Genomic DNA, 23,062 nt, shown 5'->3' on the forward strand with positions numbered 1-23,062 from the left:
CAAAGAGATGAAAAGGCAAATATTTCTGAGTGGTTCGGGTTCCCTACTCAACAGTCATCACATGAGCTTCAATTGCAAAAAAAAAAAAAAAGAAATTCACGAAGTGTTTAAAAATCTCCTTTAATTATATTTTCATGAACTCCAAGAACATCATCATTGCAATTAATGTTACAAAAAAGCAAAGAGGGACATCTGAACATGCAATAAAAAATTCACAGTGAAAATAATGTATGTTGGTACTAAAATATAGTTACTTGGCTCCCTGAAGGGAAAAGCTTTCTTCTAAATATCTATTCACTTGGGTTTTATCATGAGAAAATATTTTTTTTTCTGGAAAGCTTTGGGAAGTTTTCAACTTGTGCTACTGTTATTGTTAGCATCTGCTGGAAGTCCCTCATTCTGAAAGCCATTATTTGCAGTCTATAATTTAATCAGAAAATTCAAAAGTACAACAAATAGCTTGGCAACTGTGTTGTTACATACAAAGCCATTAGCAAAAATATGTAACAAAATTTATGTGAAACAAACAATTTTGTCCTTATATACAGAAGTTTGCTTTATTCCTCATACCCTCACAGCCTACTCAAAAATGAGAGGGTGTGGCAAAAAAAAAAAAAAAAAAGAGAGAGAGGGTGTGGAGGGAGCCGGTACCAATCTCCTTCGAACTCTCCTTCTGGGTGGGGTAGAGAAATCTTAAAAGGTAAGTTAACTATTTTAATCTTCTTTTAAATGAGTTACAAAAATGCATCTGGGCTTCTTAATAAAGAACAAAAACTAGGAAAAATGATAGTGGCTTTAAAATAAAGAATTCCTCCCTTTGTCCTTTGTAAAATCTCTTAACAGACAGTAAAAATGGCTACATTTGTGACTGTGATCTGAGGACAAAGAGTGAAGAGCATCTTGGTGAAACATACGGACGGTAGAAACCAAGCTGCTGAGAAGTTTCACATCTAGGGCATGCACATACATCATACCAATAGAGTTTATACCTCAGGGGAGAAAGATCAGAAAGGTACATGGGAAATGTCACCCGAAGCTATATACAAACGCATGAACAAGAACACATGGAGTCAAAGGGAGACGGTAATACAAGTTTAAAAATACATTTTAAAATCATCTCAAAGCCAAGGACCGTATTTACTGAAAACTCGGACATTCTACAGAATATCTTGTAAACAGTGAAAATGCAGCTTATTTAAAATGTAAAAAAAAAAAAATGCAGCTTCATGTAATTCACAGTCTCAAAAGAAAATAAATTTCTGGTTTATCATCATTGCTCGGCTCGGTCTGCAAAACGGAATGATGTGAACAGAACTGGTCGGCATGCCCGGAGCGCAGGGCTGCGCACGCGCCCTCGGGGATGCCGCGGCCCTCCACGCCGCAGGCGCCCTTGGCGCTCCGCAAGTAGCCCGCGATGTACGAGCCGGTGGAGTGCCGGTTCCCCACAGGCGCCGGCGCGCAGGGTTTGCTTCGAAGAACCACTCCTCCCACAGGGCTGGGGTTCACACTTTTCTGCTTGTTGGCTTCCTGCTTTTCCTTGGCGCGACTGGCAATGTTGCGCACTCTGCTCTGACTTCTGGATGACAACTTTCTGACCAGTGCCCTGGGGAACTGATTGACATCTTGCTTGGAATACAGCACTTGGCAGCCGTCTTCCTGGTCAAAGGACACAAGCTTCCGCAGCTGTTCGGTCAGGGCATCTATAGGCTCTAACGACTTTGTTTTCACAGTTACGCTCTTCTTGTCTCTGATGCCCGTTGTAACAAAGCTCTTACTAATACACTGGTACTTGCTTTCAAAATTACAGGCGATGTCCTCTGATGTTAAGTCTCCCAGACTTTTGGATTTGCAAGGACTGGGCAGCTTCAGAGCAGGCAGAGGAGGGTGTGTGGACCGCTCGGGGGCAGGGTCATGCATGTCTTGAACGCTAGACAGGGGCCCAGGGGTCTGGTTCTTTTTTGCATCTGAATTTGAGAAACGGTTATGCATAAAACCAGCACCCTGATAGGCTAGACGAGAAATATTTTGATTTTTGACATCTTGAATACTACTGTTGAATATTTCAGAGACAGAAGAGTGGAGAGTCTCTTTACAGTAGCCATTTCTCAAGCCTCTTTGAAAATGTTCCACCACATCCTGACTGTATTTCAGTTTTAAAGGAGAAGCGAGGTGACTTGTGCCCTCTCTCCTATATCCATAGGTTGTTAAAGGCAGACTTTGTGAGTCTCCATCCATTTCCACGAGACTGCTCTCCCCAGAATTTAAACAGAGAGTGGGATCCACCATTACATCTTTCAGTGTCAAGTCAGTGGAAGTGGCAGGGCTGTGGTTCTTCAGTATTTCCCAGTCTTTTTTGTGGGTGGGACTTTTTAGTAACCAGCAGTGAGGATTAGTAGAGGACAGAGGCAGATTGTTTTCCATGGCCCCTGTCTTGGTCTTCCCAGAAAGGTCATCATCTGCTTTAGTTTTAGAGACAGGAGTGCAGATAGATTCACAAACAGCTGCATGTGTTGAGCATTCAGAGTTCTCATGCCCCAAGAATGCAGTCTGCTCAGGAGATGAGCACAGGAAGGATGACTTGGGTTTTCCACTGGAAAAGCCATGCTTGAAGGGCATTTTTAGGTCCATGGTAGGCAAGGGAGGATGGCCTGCTATCACACTGGGGCTCTGAAGATGAGACAAAACTGTGGGGTTAACCTGGTCGCTGGTCTCATCAAACTGGCCAATCAGTGCTGAGATGGAACTGCCAGGCTCATTCTCATTTGTCAAAGTGACATTATCAATAAGATGGGAAATTTCACTCTCCTGGAGAATTGCAGTGGAATGTAAGTCAGGTATGTCAGAACAGAGCGTAGAGACATCTGACAAAGAAAAGGATGTTGCAGCTCTGCCCTTATCCCAATTACCTTCCAGCTTCTTAATCTCCAGATTGCTTTGAGAAAGGATGCTTCCTGACAATGCGCTTTTCCCTACCACGAAGCCCCCAGCATTCCCATTTTCCTTGGTTTTCACACCACATAGATCTTGTGTTAGGCTAACTGCAGGGTCACGAGCCAAATGCTGCCTTGGGGAGAGGGATTTGTTGGTACACTGGTGTTCCTGGCGATCACTTAACACATTTGATTTGGTTCTCCCACCCTTTGGACCTGGTAGCAACTGTTCTGTGATTGACAAGTTGGCGGTAGAAACAGCAGAGTCCCCGTGGCTGATGTCTTTGTGGAGGAGAGCACTGGAGGAAGCGGATAACTTTTTGTTGAAATTTGGAAAATGTTGGTCTTTTATACTTGCCTTCCCATCTCTTCTGTCATCCGTATCTTCTGCTGAATGAAACAAACAATATTTTAAGTGACAGGTATCACTTTATGTAGGACCTGCAAACACTCATGTTTGTCTTCAGACAGACAAATGGAAAATGTAAATCTGTTACATCGTGACAATATAATTATGGATTGCATAGATTTGCAACAAAGTGTCTGTGTGATGGATAAATGGTAAAATTTCACTGAAACTTCCCTTTGAATAGCTATTACATCAGCTAAGGATGTAATATTCATTGTAAAAAAAAATGTCAATGAGTTACCATACTTTTACAGTGAAGATTACCTTAAGTTGTTTCCTATTCAGATTTGTACTACACAGAAGCATGGCAATAGAAACAGAACAAGACAGCTCTGTTAAACAAAGTATTGTGGTACCTGTAAGCAAGATACTGTAAGCTTTCAAAGTTATACATGTGTTAGGAAAAAAAAAAACCCACACAAATCATTTTGAAAAACATTTTGTCAAAATACTGATTTTAACCAATTAATTTCTAAAACAAGTTGGAGGGTGCAATAGATGCATTAAAATATCAGTATCTGTTGACTTTAAAATGTAAAAATAAAGACTTGGTCACCAATTTTATACCATTGCTAATATCTAATTTTCCATTGATCCTATTTTTTGGTTTTAATACATAAATTTCATATTGCATTCTCCCCTAAAAGAGGCAGTAAGATATCAGGCACAGTAAGGAAAACTATAAAAATACACAATTCAAAGTAATTTGGGGTACCCCATCCTGTTTAGAATAGTGCTAAGACAATATTGATATTAGGTGTTCAAGTGTTCTTAATCACATTATTTTAATGGATTTTATGCTTTCAGTTATGAGAATCAAGAAAATATGTTTAACTTTTTATTAAATATTTTCCTAACTAAAAAAAATCATCATAAAAATTTGATAAACCCAAAAATTATAAGGAAAAAAATAAAGATTATATGATGTTACCACTCAGATAGCCACTGTAAGCTTTTGTAGAGGGATAGAATTATGTATACAATTTTTTATTCTGAATTTTTTCCACTTAATTTTTCTTCTACATGATAACTTGAATCATTGCATGGTTATGTACTGCTCCATATTTATAGGTTTTATACTTAAGTATTATTAAATATATTATGCTATATATATATGAATAACTTATATAAATTTCCTGTTTTTTAAAGGAAGGAAAGAAACATAACTGTTGCTTTCTAACTCACCTTAATGGTAGTAACATCTGAATTGTGGCATTACAGGATTAATTATTACTAATTTCTTTTGCTTTATTTTCCCCCCAAAATGGAGTTATTTATATTTACATGTAGTTTACTTTCCCCCAAAATGGAGTTTTGAAATAAATTTTAAAGCATATATTTCATCTCTTCTCTGATACTGCTCTTAGCAAAATTTCAAACTTGTTAACTGCCTTTTTCTCCTTCAAATAAACCATTCAAAAATTGGCTTGTCTCCCTACAATATCTTACAATAAAAATCAAAACAAGCAAAGTGGTGTTTGTGAGAAAATAGATCATTGAAATTAGATTGCATGATGAAAGACTTTTGCTAAAAGAAACAGGTATCACATTCTCCTGTCTGAAGTGATTTTGATTTAATTAAAACATTTGTTGCAGAGACCTCACATGGACACAGTTTGCGTGCTTAAATTATCTAAAATAGGGTGGGGGAAGAGTCACAGACACAAGGCAAGAGCTCTTTGGTACACTGTAAAGCAGATATCACTCTTTATCACGTTCTTGATATGAGTGAAGCATTATGCTCAAATTAGGGGAAAAGGTGGGTAATGCCTGCTTCCTATGCCTGAGGACTCTATGAATGGACAGGAGCTGCAGACATGCTGCTTCCTTCCCTGCCAACATCCAGGGGTCAGGGAAACGAGGCCACAGGAAAACAGCTAATAAGCTACCTCTTGTGGAAGCAAAGATTTCTCAAGTGAAGAAGGTGGATTACTTTTAACATCTGGCTTTTCCTCTTTCTCCATAAACATTTCCAATTGTAGAAAACATGTTATATGGTGGGAAAGAAATATAACTAAATTCAACCTCGGAAAAGTCCATTTAATTCTATTCCTCCTCAGAAAACCAGTAAATATTGTGCCCACTTAGAAAACCATGATCTCTGCTAATATTTTGCAGGTTTCATCTCCCTCTGTTGTGCCTCATAGACCCGTAGGCTCCATTCCATCACATCTGACCCCTCACTGTCAATTTCAGATGTCAATGTTATTTTGAGGCTTTAGGTGACTAGGAGATAGCTCTTTTACCACCCACTCTCCAAAGTTTAAAATATGGTCTAAAAGGTAACACTGTAATGTACTGTAATGATTTATTTTTCAGTTTTTTACTTTGACTACAAAATGTCAGCCATGTAATAATGGTAATTAGGGACGAAAATGGGCCTTAAAGGGGTGTATTCTTAGAGAAACTTAAAGCATCTTACCCAGAGAGTTTTCTTTTCCTTCTGTGTCTTTTGCAGTTTCGGATATAGGCAGCGACAGAGCCCCCAGAAGACTTCTGTCAACAGGCATAGAGACGGGGCGTGCTTGCAAACTCCGTGTGGTCCTTCTCAGGACCCCATCTTGTCCTCTTGCAGCCTCAGACACAGAATCCTTTACCTCTACCATTTCTTGGAAGCCCATTTTGCTCTTTTTTCTGCCTTTGGCTGGAGCACTGGCTGTGCGTCGCAGAATCCTATCTCCAATCGATCGCTTCCGAACATAATGGGAACTGTTTTCTGAAGAGCTGTGCCTGGGATTCTTATTGAACAGCCCCTTCAGACCTTGGAGCTGTCTGTTCTGAAGACACAAAAGGACCAAGCACAAGTTAAGCAAATACCACTGTGTCAACTGCTTGCCTTTTAAATGACAGCTCCATGGAAAATGGATACAAAACGAAATCTCACAGCCACTGAAGAATATTCAAACCAAGAAAACAGCAGCTCACAGCATGTTTGCACAACGTCATGCACTTTTTATCAACCCGACTTCGGGAGGAAGGCAGCCTCCCATTTTCACAACCAAGCTTTCCCACAAGTTTTCTGCCCGAAGATGACAAGGTGGTAGGAAGAGTTTCCACAGTGAAAAGACTGTAATGAACTTGAGCCACCTTAAAGCAACGGATGCATGTTTTAAAGTGGTAAGCAGGAAGATGGAGCGATGTGAGCGAGCATGCCGCCGTGACCACTGAAAGAGAAACGCGCCAGCAAGAACCAAGCACCATGCTGAGAAACTACCTTTGTAGCTCCTAGAAAGTGCAATATAGTGTAACTGGGGTTGAGTATTAAAGGGCTCCACTGCAAGGGGGAAAAAAGCACAACAAAACACATTTTGGGCTCATTCAAGAAGGCTGCACAAGGAAAAACAGAAGGAGATAGAACACATATGCTCTATAAACCCTTCTCCCACTTTGGATTTTTAGTCACAAGTTCATTCATTGCTCAGTTCACCACCATCATGCTGTGGTTTACACATATCAACCCAAACACCCCTTGAAAGTAATTAATGACTTACACATGGACATTTATTTAAGGAAAGAGAACACAAGTCCTACCGAACACCTTCTCGGCTCAAGTTTTTAACAAACTGATTTTTATTATTTCCCTCAAGCATGTTAAGTGCTAGAGATGCTGCTTTTGTTCACCTGGGATTCCTAGAAATTCAAGAATCATTTTTCGATCATTTACATTTGTGTATGTTTAGGCCAGAGGAGAGAGCCCAACAAGCACAAATAGAAACCCAGGACTAAACACAGAAAGTCGTAAAACTTTATCACTCTTAGAAATTAGGATCCTTAGCACCTCACCCCTCCCAACTGATGGATGTGAGAATAAACACATACCTCCTATTTCAGGCCAAATTGGTCCACTACCTGCCAGTTGGATTATAGTCTCTAATAATATTAATATTCGCCAACATTTTTGAGCATTTACTATGTGCCAGGCAGCTTTTTAAAAATAAAGTATTTGTTTATGAAGTAGGTACTATTTTTACCCCACATGTACAAATAAGGAAACGGAAGCACAGAGAATGTATATACCTCCGGACGAGGAGCTCCAGGCAATGCAGACCTTCTGATAAAGAGCACTGGACATTCCCGGGCCCTGGTCAATGCTACAGTCCCTCCAAATCACATCTAGTCCTGAAAACTGATTCCAGTGGCCAAGTCCCCAATTACTTGGCATTACCAGAGGACAGCCTACTGATTTGTAAATCTCAAGTGAGCTCTGCAATGAAGAAACTGGCATCAGCAAAGAGCTAGAATACACTTTTATGGTCTCTTCCTTTTAAGTCCTGTGGGTGGCTTTTAATTCATTCATGATTTTCAGGTTTCCAGTTGAATACAATGGCACTGAATGAATGCATCCTGCCTAGAACTGGCTGGGATCATAGCCCAGTTAGTACAGGTAATTCAAACATCTGAGACTACATTTCCCACTGCAGTCAGCTGGGTCTTTTTAAGGATTATAATAAAATTCAAATATGTAAGTCTATCCTTCCTGTTTTAGTCAAACAAATGATTGCCCTAGAGAGTAATAGTTTTCTCAATTCTTTTAAGCCCAGAGAGGGCCCCTAGGTGGAGGGAAGGAGTACACACCCCTAAAAAGAGGAAGGAGCGCACACGGATGGAGACCTGTGGGCAGGAGAGCACACAGAGCACAGTGTGGGCTGGGCTTCACTAGAGTTTTCTGTTAAAAAAACAGCTTGTCAAGATACACGTTCCCTTTTATGAAATGAATTAGAAAACTTTATTAAGGACCATATTACTGTTGCATGTGGCTTTAAGCCCTGTGATCTTTCTTACCTTTCCATAGATTTCATTGATTGTTATGTGGACAAAAATGGATGCTTCTGTCAGTCCTTCCAAATAGACATGCCGGTAGCCTGATAAAAGTAGAGAAAGTAGTTTCCTTTGAGTTGAACTTGTGTTTGGCTTTCCCACGGGTGCAACAGAATTAAATACCTGACTTTACTATAGTTCTTTATGTTAACACTCACATTATCATATAACACATATTTTATATATCATATATGCCATGTATCATGTATGTCACATATCATATATTAAATCTTCCAAAGAAAAGGAATGGTCAGTCTAGAGAGAAAAGGCCAGCCAGACTTACCAGGCACTAAGCTGCTAAAGGTGACAGTTCTTTGCCCAACAAAATCTCGTCCAATCGGATCGTGATCCCACACAAGGAACCGAACCAAAGCTATTTCTGGCATGTGTACTGTAAATGTGAGGGTTTCTTCCCACACAGGGTTAAATCCTCAGAGAAACAGGAAAAGACAAATTAGAAAAGCAAAGGGGTTGGCTAAAAATGATTTAGCAGCAACATCTGCAAAGCAGACAGTGAAAATTGCTTGCCATGGTTATTAAACTCGTGAAGACAACTGAGCCACCCCGGGATGCCTTAGTGAAATAAAGCCTTGGAATTTACCCCATTGCTAGAAAATAATTGGTAAGAAATTGCCTGTAAATTATTACATCAATTCTAATAATCTTTGATGCCACATTGCATTCTAGAGAAAGCTCTTTTAGACAATATCTAAAATGTTTCAATAAACTCAAAAAGTATCTACAGTAGCGATCTAAGAATAATGTTTTAGCAAAAGCAATAAAGAATGACTCCTCTCCTCCACCCCCATCCCACCCCAGTAGAATGATGCTTCTCACCCAGCAAAGATTCTGCTGCTGTAAGCATCACCAGCAAGCATTTTGTAAGGTTTCAATGCTATGGTACATATACCATCCTATTTAATTCTTATGGTAATCCTCTAAGGGTGGCAGGGCAGAGGTTTTTTTCTAATTAAGAAAAAATATATATTACTGACTTTCAAAAATATATAACACTTAAAAATTACACAAGTAACCCATGCTCACTTTTCAACATAGGAAATATAATGCTCATTTTATAGTTGAGAAAACTGATGTTCAGAGAAAATAACATGCCTAACATCATGCAACTAGTGACAGAGCCAAAGGAGACAAGGCACTGCTGATTTCCAGTGGCTTCTCAAGAAGCAAGACCTTAATACATGAAAGATGACATATTTTCATAGCTACTGAAAATAAATAGAAAGGCATATAATTCAACTCAAATTCTAAAAGGCAAAACCACGTTTATTTCTTGGTAAAATTCTCTCAGATAAAATAATTAAACTGATAAAAATTCAAGCACTCTGTAAGTTTGTTTTTCTTTTCTAAAAATGAAAATTCATGTTATTAAATGTATGCATTCAGAAGGCATCAGCCACTTAACCCTAATGCCTTAGCTAATGAAATAATTATGGACTGAAAATCATTGAGATGTCCCTCCTGAACAAGAGAAGGGATACTTTTTGTTGACTTAGTGATGACATCTCAATTATTTCTGAGACCAAAAATAATATATTGAGCATTGGTAGGAAAATGCAGTATGGGAAGTTTGCTTATTTTAAGCATGTTATTTCCTAAATAACAGGTTTGTGCTACTCTTGAACCCTCAAATTCCTTTCCTTAAACTCCTCTTAAGGTCTCTCTAGGAACCTCTAACTTCCCAAGCATTTTGAGGATTGGGGTTTAGATTTTTTACAGTATTAAGGACTAGAGATTGAGAAAAACAGGCATGCAATAATGTTTGTCATATGTATGAATAAATACAACCTTAGAAGATTACTAAGAAAAAGACATGAGGCTTGAGTAAAGAAAGTTTTCTTTACATGATGGCCAAAACAGAAGAAGAACGCTGCCCACGCACCACAAGTACATATTCAAGAAGTAAACTTGCCAGAGCACGCTGCACTTGCCTTTACAGTTGTACATGCTCCAGAAAAAAATGAGAAATCATTGGGACGTGGGCTTCACAAATGAGAACTTTGAAGCAACTCATGTCATGAAAACAATATAAAAATATAACGAGTCATTTTCCTACATGAAGTTTTAACCCAGATCTTTAAAATATCATTCATTTCACTAGAAAAAAACATTTGCTTCAAAAGCAGAAGTCTTGAGAGCCTAGATTACAACATCCATCAAAATATACCATGCATCAATACCATATTTACTTAGTTTTATGTGTTGAAAAATCTTAACAAAACTCAGATGGCAGTTACAGATTTTAGAAATTTGTTTCTCTTCCATGTAGACAAATTCTCTTTTTCAGTGCAAACTCTATTTCTAGAGCATCCTTATTAAGAGTGAACAGAGATTATTATAATCTTACCATTGTCATCTACCACACGAGTCTGATCTTTACAACAATCTACTGGCAATCCGATAATTTCAACTTCTACAAAAGGATCAATGATCTATATAGATAAAGAAAGTATTACTACAACTGATAAATTTCTACACATGTTAATTTAAGAATATTGGCCAAAATATCACATATCAACAGCAACCCATTTATTTAGGTGCTTACTAAGAAAGAGAAATTGTACCAGATTCAACAGAGTCAACAATGAAGCAGGAATAAAAAAAAGATTACATTGTTATTTGCCAATATCTACTAATGCTACAAAAACTTAACCCAATGAACCTTCAACTCCAGTTGAAGGTATATACCCAACAGAAATGAGAGTGTCTATCTATGCAGAAATGCTCAGAGCAGGTGAATTCATAATAGTCACACATTGGAAGCAACCTCAATGTCCATTATGAGTAAGATGGATAAACTGCAGAATATTCACCTAATGAATACTACACAGCAATGAAAAATAACAAAGTTGTGCTACACAGCCATAATGTGGAACAAGCCAGACACGAAAGAGTGTATACCGTCAGAGTCCATTTACATAAAGTTTGAGCACAGACTAAATTAATCTGTTTTGACAGGGACTGGTATTTGATGGGGGGAGGGGAGGGCTGGGAGTAGATATTGACTGGGAGGGTGGACGGAAGCCTTCTGGGGGTTCTGGATATGTTCTACCTTGATCTGCTTACACAATAATTAATCAAGTTATCCACATTTGATTGGTGCACTTTAAGGTAGTTAAATCAATTGTGTACTATGATGTAAATTTAGAAGTATTTAAAAATAAAAAGATGAAAAGGTAATCAAAAGAAAAAGATGAGTGTTTAGTTCCCCTCTTCCTCACCTTTACCTCCCCCATATCCCCTGCCCTCTGGGAGAGGGATCCTCCTTTGTTTGTCATCTGTAAGCTCTCCTTTGTAGTGCCAGTACTGGATAAGTAGCAAAGAAGGAATAAAATCCTAAGGAACCCAGAAAGGAGAGAATTATGAAGTCTGGGAAAACATATTTTTAGGAGCTTGGAGACTAAGGAGAATACAGTTTTGGAGGGAGCTTCATGGAATATGAGCTAGAGGTATGATAGAAAAACATTTTGAGACAGTTAGGTGGATAGACACGCTTTTTGTTCACTAAATAAATCACAGCTAAAGTTTACTAGTTTTCCATTAATTCTTTGATGCTAAAAGTTTTTCCTTAGAATAGAACACTGTGGTAAAACTGTACCATTGGGAGTCCTGGATTTGGGGACAGCTAATAAATATGACTAAGGAAAATAAAATTCCTTAATTTTAAGGAATTTAAGAGGATTAATTTAAGTCTAAATTAAGGAATTTAAGAAGCCACAGGCTTGAAGAACAACTTCTTGCTTCGACACTTGGTTCCTGTGCTGGACTTTGGCAAGTTGTGTAACTGTCTGTGCTTCAGTTTCCTCATCTGTAAACCTAAGATAACAGTGTACACTTCATCATGCTGTAATCCACGTGACATGCTGGGAGAATGGAACTTGATAGTGGTAGCAAGATTAGGGAGAGATTTGGGAGGTAGAATGTCCAAGAGATGCTAACTGAGTAGATGTGGAGAGCAAAGAAAAGGTGAAAATTAAAGATGACAATCAATTTTCTGATTAGGAGCAAGAAAAATTATTATTTCATTCTCAGAGATATGAACAATGTGAGAGATCACAGGTTGAGAATTCAGGGGGACTAGAGGGGGGAGAAACTATATTTTCATTAGCCTCTGACTAAAGCACAAATAGTAGAGTATTAGTACTGTAATTTTGTGCCTGGCAGAAATCACAGATGTTTTCAAGTCACAGCATAGTTGCTGCAGAAATCTCCGTGTATCACCCATACTTGTCACAATTTCAAAATTCTAATAGTTATTCAACCCCCTTCTAGAACCTGCTATTTATTGCATACATATTTGTATGTCACAGTTTGTTTTTAATATACTGATAAGTGAATTTCAATATGATTTGTCCTGTGTACCTTTATCTATTTTATTTTACGCAAACACATTATTCTGAGAAGGGGTCCAAAGGCCTCATCAGATGCCAATGGGTTCTATGGCTCAAAAAAGAGTTAAAATCTCCTGACAGAGAACCTCATAAACCACAATAAGGAGGTTGGATTTTATTTTAATTATAAAAGAAGATAATCCTCATACATTTAAATGATTACTCTAACCCCAAAGACTATGTATTACAAAGATAAAGAAATACCGATGCAGTGAAAAACACCTGGAAGAAACCTCCTTATCCAAGTAACATTATCAATCCTGGGATAAACTGACATAATATGGCCCCGGATATGATACACTGAGAAGGATACACATTGCCCATGTAGTATTCCTGCCAAATATGTTTAGTCTGATTCTAATCATGAACAATCAGGTAATCCCAACCGAAGGACTCTCTGGACACAGCTGGCTTGGACATTTTTAAAAATATCAATATAATGAAAACAAAAGCTGGAGAACTGTTTTATATTTTAGAAGACCAAAGAGAAATGACAACTATAAGCAATGTGTGACTCTTAATTGGATTGTGAATCTAAAAAGAAAAAAAGAAGATGTAAGAACAATTTGGGGACAATGGGGGAAAATTGAATATAGATTTTATATTAGGTAACATTCTTGTACCAACAAACTATTGGGTATAAGATAGGCTCAAGGATGTATTGTACAACGTGGGAAATACAGCCAATATTTTGTAATAACTGTAAATGGAAAGTAACCTGTAAAAATTGTATAAAATTTTTTTAAATAAAATTTTAAAAAATGAATAAAGTTCTGATGGTCTAAAAAAATAAAATAAAATAGAAAAAAATATACTATTGTACTGATATTAAATGTCATGGGTGTAACGACTGTATTGTGGCTATACAGGAGGGGTCATGATGTTAACTTACTCTCAAATGACTCTCCAAAGAAAAGAAAATGCATATATATATACACACATATATATAATTAAATTTTGTTATATTTGCTTTATTTCTCCCTTTCATGTGGGTAAGTATATATGTATGTGTATATGTATATTTATGCACACATTTACACATGAAAGGAAGATAAAGCAAAAGTAACAAAATTTAATGAGTTAATTGGTGAATCTAGGTGCTGGAGATCCTGTGTTCATTTTATTCTTATTGCAACTTTCCTGAGGTTTGAAATATTTCAAAATAAAAAGTTTGGGGGAAAATATAGGAAGTGAGTCTTCCTTTTTGCAGACAATAAAGAAAAATGGAAAGAAGAGGAAGTAAGGATAAACTTTCTGATACTACCAAAATAACTATTCTTGCTGCTGAGAGAACAGAACTGGAAGCAGGGAGGCCAGTGAGCTGGGAGGCTACTGCAGCAGAACTGCCAAGAGATGATGGTGGCTTGGATTAGGCTGAAGGCAATGCAGATGAAAGACATGGTCCCATCTGAAGCTCCTACTTTCTGAGAAGGAGGACATGGCGCCATCTACTGGAGAAAGTGATGAGAATAAATGTTTGAGGAGAGACGAGGTTGAAAATAGCCACTGTGGAGAATAGGATAGAGGACTGATCAGGTGGAGTTGGGATGGCAGTGCAGCACTACGTGTGGGTCAGTGGAGATTTGAGACAGAGTTGATGGTGGGACCACTGCAGAGCTGCATGGTTTCACCATCGACATTCAAGATCCAGAAAGGATAGTTTAACAGGTGGGAGTGGCAAAGAGCCTGAAGTGATGGACCACTCCTGAGAGGAGGGACATGAACAGAGGAGGGGCTGACAGGTAGGGAGAAAATGGAGGCCAAGGAGGCCAAGAGCAGGTGGAATGGGAATAACGGAATGAAAGCTCTGGAAAGAGCGGAGGCTGTGGTCACAGAGGGAGACATTTTAAAATCACGCAACAGAAATGCATCAAGGCAAGAGCCAGTCTGTGGCCAGGGAGCAGGTGGCTGATGTGCAGCAGAGATGAGGGTCACAGTGGATGAGAAAGGCGGATGGAAGGTTAAGATGTTCTCCTAGGCAATGTGTCTATTAATAACAAAACTGCTCCTTGCATCTCAGTTTAGCATTGCCCGTGTCAGTCTTGAATCATGAATTGAACTGTATTGCACTCGTGCCTCCAAAATAGATGATGCACTGCACTCCAGAAAGAATTAGGTGTGCTTTGCCAATAAGTCAGTTAATATCTGATGAGCTGAGGTCAGTGCTCATTTACACACACACACACACACACACACACACACACACACACACACACAGCCCTTAAGACATTTCAGATGAAATGTAAACACAATAAAATAAATCACATAATTAACTACTTGGTCGTATACAGCTTACCTCGCCTCGGTCTCCAAACATGGAATCTGGAGGTTTGGGGAGTTGTTGTCCACTAATTACTTTCAGGATGAACTGCTTCTTAGGGTTGGCAGGAAGTGGATCACCAGAGAAAGGGTTGAAAGTACCTAAGCCAGGTAAAGCTGAGGTTAAAAATCTAGGTTTGGTAGCATGGAAACCTAGATACCCACATACCCCCACATACCTTAAGCTTGTAGAACAAAGAAACAATAAATGCTGGATTACTATAATGTTTCTTAAAGCAAAGAAATTATCACCTAACTATCAGCGTGGCTTTTGCCTGAAGGCAATGCCAGCTGGCATTTCCATAGCTGTGTTTTTTTGTTAGAATCTATGCTCCCAAAGGCCAGAAGAATGGACCAATTTAAAACAAGTGTCTGCGATGCAATTATCAACCAAGGCAGGGGGTAAGAGGAACATTTTATTTGAATGTCCATAGTATAGAGAAGGGGAGCAGCTGTCAGATTCACATAATTTTCTATCCTAAACTATTGCAGGTATAGAGTGAATATAATAAACAGAAAGAAGACCTGAAATTAAGTAAACAGCATAGCAAGAAAACACGCAAAGCACAAAATTCTGAAGACACATCTGTCAACAGTTTTGTACCTGAACTGTTAAAAATCCAACTTGGAAAATTTAAAAAGAATTTTGATGAGCAGAACCAAAAGGAAGTGTTTTTGATATAACATTGCATTACCTTTTGTTGTTGTTGTTGTTAGCACTGTTTTGTAATTGGAATAAACTGACTAAAAGGGCTTGATAAAATTGTTTCAGGTGTTATTACAATTTTGCCAGCAGGTCTCAGACTCATACTCCCTTAGAGAGTTTCTGAAAACATTCAGTTTACAAATAATGCCTAGTGAATATAACGCTGGACCACCGGATTTCAGGTGACAATCCATGCTATTATCCATGTCCCTGTTTAAGTGCATACCATCACAAGGAACATTGTAAACATCATGCTATCCAAATATTAAACAGTTGTGACAAGAGTTCTTCATTTACATTTCAATACCGAATTTACCTCTTTTTTAAAAATCATGTTGCAAAACAGAGGCATCACACTTTCCACAGAGCTCCTTTAATAGAGGCTATGACTATGAAATTAACACACACCTTTGCACATCTGCTGGGGTTTGAGGACATAGCCGCAATTGCCATTTGTCTTGAATTTGGCTCGATTTAACTGCATCATTCGCCCTTCAGACTGGTAGTTCAATGCCACTGTGCAAGTTCAAAGTTTAAGAGAATTAGGCAAGACAGCAGCATAGAGTGAAGACACACGGAGAACCGCTCCTCCCCGAGGCATACACACCTAGCTGGCAACCTGCGTTCCAGTAGGGCAGAGGGTTGAAATTACTGGAATCGATGCGGTAGGCAGAGGGATAAATCCTCGTGAGCTGCTTCTGATTATAAGTCATGAACTGCTCAGATTTCTGCTGAACCACCTGATGTGCTCTTGTTTCACTGAATGATAACACATTTCCTGTGGTTCCTACAAGTTTTTAACAAAGAAAACAGAAATGTGAGAACTGCTGCAAAGAAAACACCACTCATAAAAGATCTTATAATGCTGTCCGTTTACACCCATAATAAAAGGCAGAGCAAAAGAGTGAATTCAACCAGAGCAGGCACAGCTCCTAAGTAAGAAAGGTCTAATAAAGTTCCACTCTCGGGACTCTTTTGCCATTTCAGATCAGAGCTGTGCATCTTGCTCAGATAACTGCCTGTTTCTGGATCCCATATTCTCCCAAGAATTCAATCATCTCACTACTTCATGTCTATCTGACTAGTATGAAGAGGACAGAGAGGAAAATTATTTTCTAGGCGCATGATTCAAGCAGAATAGCTTTGCCAGAGATCAAGACACCTATGGATAAATAAAACTATCTTTGTAACTCATTCCTGATAAAAGGGAGACATTCGTTGAAGGCATTCATCTAAAAAGCATACATATGAAACACATTAAGTGACAGCTTTCAGAGTCGAAGAAAATAAAGGGAAAAGACCAATTCCAAAGCAGGAAAATTGGGTTTTAAAGTTACTTTGAATAGAATTATGAAACCAGTCAAAACCTATTTGGGAGAAAGGAATCATAATGGAAAAAGAATTCAAAAGAACATCATAAAGAAATAAAAGTTTCAGAAACAAGAACAGCCATCCCCCTAGCCAGATTTATAAATAATGGAAAAGTAAAGGGAGGTAAAAAACAGGAAGCCTATCATCAGAAAGGGTTAATCCAGGACCGACGAAGCTACAAGTTAGGGGGTCATGATGGAGTAAACCTCCAATTATTTAATATCTTACCCTTTTCTCCCAGTACTACCTTTTGTACCACATCTAAAATGCTCCCACTACTCCCACTCCTTCACCAAACATCCATACCCCACCCCCCAAATGACCACCCCATGTCATCTGGTACCTGTTGGAATAGACCAGCCTAGATAAAGATCCAAACGTGCCCAGAGTCTCATTCTCATTCCAAGGTGTGCTCTGAACCCAGACTGAGGGACATGGCCCATGAAACAAAGGAGGTGAATTATAATCTTACTGAGCCTGAATGGTATCCTGACTCTGCACGTTTATTCATGCACACAGTCTCCCAGGGCCCTTGCTGTCCTTAGGGTTGTACAGCCTTAGTTATTAAACACTGGCCAAATGACTAGCAACTACACTCTACAACATGGAACAGTCATAAACACAAGTGGAAGGCAAAGAAATTAGAGAATTACAGTGCTTAATCTGATGATTTCCCTCAAATAGACTCTTTCCTTATCACATATATCAATATCTTACTGACATAACTTAGCATAGTTTACATATCTCAAGCATACTAAAAATGACCATATTTGTAGATTTTGATGAGGAATACTTTGAACAGGGTAAGAGAAAATATAGTCTTTTTGACAAACCACATTCAGGTAGAGTAGCACTAAAATTAGTACCACTATTTTCTCTGTCTCTCTACATAAATTATGCACACCACATTATCAATAAGATGACCTTGCTAATTAGGTACATGTCAATTAGTATATTAATAGAGTTGAGCTGCTTTGCATTAGGATGAGCCATGCATTCATTATCTATTGCTTATTTTGTGGCTAACACACACACACACAAAAGACAAAAACAGATAAAGTTCAAGAACTAAACAGTCCTCAATATTATTTTCCATTAAGCTAATAGGATGATGATTATCTAAGGCATGTAGTAGAAATATTTCTATGAACCAAATATACCTTTAACTCCATTAAAATACTTCCTGAGTTTATTTTCTAGCTGTGGGCAGATATTATAAGAATGTGATGTTTAGGTACCACCTCACACTGGTCAGACAGTCATCTCAAAAAGTCTACAAATAATAAACGCTGGAGAGGGTATGGAGAAAAGGAAACCCTCCTACAAGGTTGGTGGGAATGTAAATTGGTGCAGCCACTATGGAGAACAGTATGGAGGTTCCTTAAAAAACTAAAAATAGAGCTACTATATGATCCTGCAATCCCACTCCTGGGCACATATCCAGAAAAGATGAAAGCTCTAATTCGAAAAGATACACACCCCCCAACGTTCACTGCAGCACTATTTACAATAGCCAAAACATGGAAGCAACCTAAATGCCCATTAGAGGGATGGATAAAGAAGATGTGATACATATATACAATGGAATATTACTCAACCATAAAAAAGAATGAAATAATGCCATTTGCAGCAACATGGATGGACCTGGAGATTATCATACTAGCTAAGTCAGACAGAGAAAGACAAATATCATATGCTATCACTTACATGGGATCTAAAATATGACACAAATGAACTTATTTACAAAACAGAAATAGACTCACAGACATAGAAAACAAGCCTATGGTTACAAAAGAGGAAAGGGGAGGGATAAATTAGGAGTTTGGGATTAATATATACACACTACTATATATAAAATAAAGAACAAGGTCCTACTGTGTAGCACAGGGAACTAAATTCAATACCTTGTAATAACTTATAATGGAAAAGAATCTGGAAAAAAAAAAGAATGTGATGTTCACTTGCTGAGAATCCTATAGGGTCTCATGTTCTCACATGTGAAATTAATTTTTTTTAATAACTGTCACCATCTAAAGAAAGAATCAACACCAAAGGGAAGAAAATCTGCAGATAGAAAAAGATACACTTGTGGAATGGGGGGGAATAAAGATCTGAGGAAAGAATCCTGGAGGTTGTAAGGACATAAGACTCAGCACAGGCAGTCAACAAAAACAAAGATTGAGAGGGGGAAGATGGCGGAAGAGTAAGACGCGGAGATCACCCTCCTCCCCACAGATACATCAGAAATACATCTACACGTGGAACAACTACTACAGAACACCTACTGAACTCTGGCAGAAGACCTCAGACCTCCCAAAAGGCAAGAAACTCCCCACGTACCTGGGTAGGGCAAAAGAAAAAAAGAATAAACAGAGACAAAAGGATAGGGACGGGACCTGCACCAGTGGGAGGGAGCTGTGAAGGAGGAAAGGTTTTCACACAGCAGAAGCCCCTTCGCGGGCGGAGACTGTGGGTGGCAGAGGGGGGAAGCTTCACAGCCACGGAGGAGAGCACAGCAACAGGGGTGCGGAGGGCAAAGCAGTAAGATTCCCGCACAGAGGATCAGAGCCGACCAGCACTCACCAGTCCGAGAGGCTTGTCTGCTCACCCGCCAGAGCAGGCAGGGCTGGGAGCTGAGGCTCGGGCTTCGGGCTGTCGGAGCGCGCAGGGAGAGGACTGGGGTTGGTGGCGTGAACACAGCCTGAAGGGGTTAGGGCACCACGGCTAGCCGGGAATGAGTCCGGGAAAAAGTCTGGAGCTGCCGAAGAGGCAACAGACTTTTTCTTCCCTCTTTGTTATCTGGTGCGCGAGGAGAGGGGTTTAAGAGCGCTGCTTAAAGGAGCTCCAGAGATGGGCGCGAGCCGTGGCTAAAAGTGCGGACCCCAGAGACAGGCAGGAGACGCTAAGGCTGCTGCTACCGCCACCAAGAAGCCCGTGCGCGAGCACAGGTCACTCTCCACACCTCCCTTCCGGGGAGCCTGTGCAGCCCGCCACTGCCAGGGTCCCAGGATCCGGGAACAACTTCCCCTGGAGAACGCACGCACGGCGCGCCTCAGGCTGGTGCAACATCACACTGGCCTCTGCCGCTGCAAGCCCGCCCCGCACTCCGTGCCCCTCCCGCCCGCCCGGCCTGAGTGAGCCGGAGCCTCCGAATCAGCGGCTCCTTTAACCCCGTCCTGTCTGAACGAAGAAGAGACGCCTTCCGGGGACCCACACGCAGAGGCGGGGCCAAATCCAAAACTGAAACCCGGGAGCTGTGCGAACAAAGAAGAGAAAGGGAAATCTCTCCCAGCAGCCTCAGGAGCAGCGGATTAAATCTTCACAATCAACTTGATGTACCCTGCATCTGTGGAATACCTGAATAGACAACGAATCATCCCAAATTGAGGAGGTGGACTTTGAGAGCAAGATTGATTATTTTTTTCCCCTTTTCCTCTTTTTGTGAGTGTGTATGTGTATGCTTCTGTGTGAGATTTTGTCTGTATAGCTTTGCTTTCATCATTTGTCCTAGGGATGCATCCGTCCGTTTTTTTGTTTGTTTTAATACTTAAACAAATTGTTTTTCCTAAATTATTTTTTATTTTAATAACTTTATTTTACCTTACTTTATTTTATTTTCTTTTATCCTCTTTCTTTCCTTCTACTTTTTCTCACTTTTATTCTGAGCTGTGTGGATGAAAGTCTCTGGGTGCTGCTGCCAGGAGTCAATGCTGTGCCTCTGACATGGGAGAGCCAACTTCAGGACACTGGTCAACAAGAGACCTCCCAGCTCCACGTAATATCAAACAGTGAAAATCTCCCAGAGATCTCAATCTCAACACCAACACCCAGCTGCACTCAACGACCAGCAAGCTACAGTGCTAGACACCCTATGCCAAACAACTAGCAAGACAGGAATACAACCCCAGCCATTAGCAGAGAGGCTGCCTAAAATCATAATGAGTCCACAGACACCCCAAAACACACCACCAGACATGGACCTGCCCACCAGAAACACAAGATCCAGCCTCATCCACCAGAACACAGGCACTAGTCCCCTCCCCCAGGAAGCCTACACAACCCACTGAACCAACTTTAGCCACAGGGGACAGACACCAAAAATAACGGAAACTATAAACCTGCAGCCTGCAAAAAGGAGACCCCAAACACAGTAAGATAAGCAAAATGAGAAGACAGAAAAACACACAGCAGATGAAGGAGCAAGATAAAAACCCACCAGACCTAACAAATGAAGAGGAAATAGGCAGTCTACCTGAAAAAGAATTCAGAATAATGATAGTAAAGATGATCCAAAATCTTGGAAATAGAATAGAGAAAATGCAAAAAACATTTAACAAGGACCTAGAAGAACTAAAGATGAAACAAGCAACAATGAACAACACAATAAATGAAATTAAAAATACTCTAGATGGGATCAGTAGCAGAAAAACTGAGGCAGAAGAACGGATAAGTGACCTGGAAGATAAAATAGTGGAAATAACTACTGCAGAGCAGAATAAAGAGAAAAGAATGAAAAGAACTGAGGACAGTCTCAGACACCGCTGGGACAACATTAAATGCACCAACATTCGAATTAGAGGGGTTCCAGAAGAAGAAGAGAAAAAGAAAGGGACTGAGAAAATATTTCAAGAGATTATAGTTGAAAACTTCCCTAATATGGGAAAGGAAAAAGTTAATCAAGTACAGGAAGCACAGAGAATCCCATACAGGATAAATCCAAGGAGAAACACGCCAAAACATATGAATCAAACTGTCAAAAATTAAATACAAAGAAAACATATTAAAAGCAGCAAGGGAAAAACAACAAATAACACACAAGGGAATCCCCATGAGGTTAACAGCTGATTTTTCAGCAAAAACTCTGCAAGCCAGAAGGGACTGGCAGGACATATTTAAAGTGATGAAGGAGAAAAACGTACAACCAAGACTACTCTACCCAGCAAGGATCTCATTCAGATTTGATGGAGAAATTAAAACCTTTAAAGACAAGCAAAAGCTGAGAGAGTTCAGCACCACCAAACCAGCTTTACAACAAATGCTAAAGGATATTCTCTAGGCAAGAAACACAAGAGAAGGAAAAGACCTACAATAACAAACGAAAAACAATTAAGAAAATGGTAACAGGAACATACATATCAATAATTACCTTAAATGTAAATGGATTAAATGCTCCCACCAAAAGACACAGACTGGCTGAATGGATACAAAAACAAGACCCATATATATGCTGTCTACAAGAGACTCACTTCAGACCTAGAGACACATACAAACTGAAAGTGAGGGGATGGAAAAAGATATTCCATGCAAATGGAAACCAAAAGAAAGCTGGAGTAGCAATTCTCATATCAGACAAAGTAGACTTTAAAATGACTATTAGAAGAGACAAATAAGGACACTACATAATGATCAAGGGATCGATCCAAGAAGAAGATATAACAATTGTAAATATTTATGCACCCAACATAGGACACCTCAATACATAAGGCAAATGCTAACAGCCATAAAAGGAGAAATCGACAGTAACGCATTCATAGTAGGGGACTTTAACACCCCACTTTCACCAATGGACAGCTCATCCAAAATGAAAATAAATAAGGAAACAAAAGCTTTAAATGATACATTAAACAAGATGGACTTAATTGATATTTATAGGACATTCCCTCCAAAAACAACAGAATACACATTTTTCTCAAGTGCCCATGGAACATTCTCCAGGATAGATCATATCTTGGGTCACAAATCAAGCCTTGGTAAATTTAAGAGAATTGAAATTGTATCAAGTATCTTTTTCTTTTCCGAGCACAACGCTATGAGACTACATATCAATTACAGGAAAAGATCTGTAAAAAATACAAACACATGGAGTCTAAAAAATACATGACTTAATAACAAAGTGATCACTGAAGAAATCAAAGAGGAAACCAAAAAATACCTAGAAACAAATGACAATGTAGACACGATGACCCAAAACCTATGGGATGCAGCAAAAGCAGTTCTAAGAGGGAAGTTTATAGCAATACAATCCTACCTTAAGAAACAGGAAACATCTCGAATAAACAACCTAAACTTGCACCTAAAGCAATTAGAGAAAGAAGAACAA

The 23,062-nt window shown here is 39.3% G+C and overlaps 1 protein-coding gene across 2 annotated transcripts in view; it reads right to left on the minus strand.

Moving 5' to 3' along the window:
- Nucleotides 1-861: 861 nt before the first annotated feature.
- Nucleotides 862-23,062, minus strand: part of PLCH1 (phospholipase C eta 1) — a gene marked incomplete at its 5' end in the record, with an annotated part of 239,409 nt that continues 217,208 nt past the window's right edge. For both annotated transcript variants that reach the window (XM_079922362.1, XM_079922363.1), the window contains 9 exons: nucleotides 862-3,320; nucleotides 5,762-6,116; nucleotides 6,554-6,613; nucleotides 8,122-8,201; nucleotides 8,441-8,587; nucleotides 10,523-10,607; nucleotides 14,863-14,987; nucleotides 16,000-16,107; nucleotides 16,199-16,378. In XM_079922362.1, coding sequence (XP_079778488.1) covers nucleotides 1,234-3,320; nucleotides 5,762-6,116; nucleotides 6,554-6,613; nucleotides 8,122-8,201; nucleotides 8,441-8,587; nucleotides 10,523-10,607; nucleotides 14,863-14,987; nucleotides 16,000-16,107; nucleotides 16,199-16,378 — 3,227 coding nt within the window. In that variant the 3' untranslated portion in view covers nucleotides 862-1,233. The remainder of the gene's footprint in view (nucleotides 3,321-5,761; nucleotides 6,117-6,553; nucleotides 6,614-8,121; nucleotides 8,202-8,440; nucleotides 8,588-10,522; nucleotides 10,608-14,862; nucleotides 14,988-15,999; nucleotides 16,108-16,198; nucleotides 16,379-23,062) is intronic.

Source organism: Stenella coeruleoalba (assembly GCF_951394435.1).
Source record: "Stenella coeruleoalba genome assembly, chromosome: 5".
In the NCBI taxonomy this organism is placed as follows: Eukaryota; Metazoa; Chordata; class Mammalia; order Artiodactyla; family Delphinidae; genus Stenella; species Stenella coeruleoalba.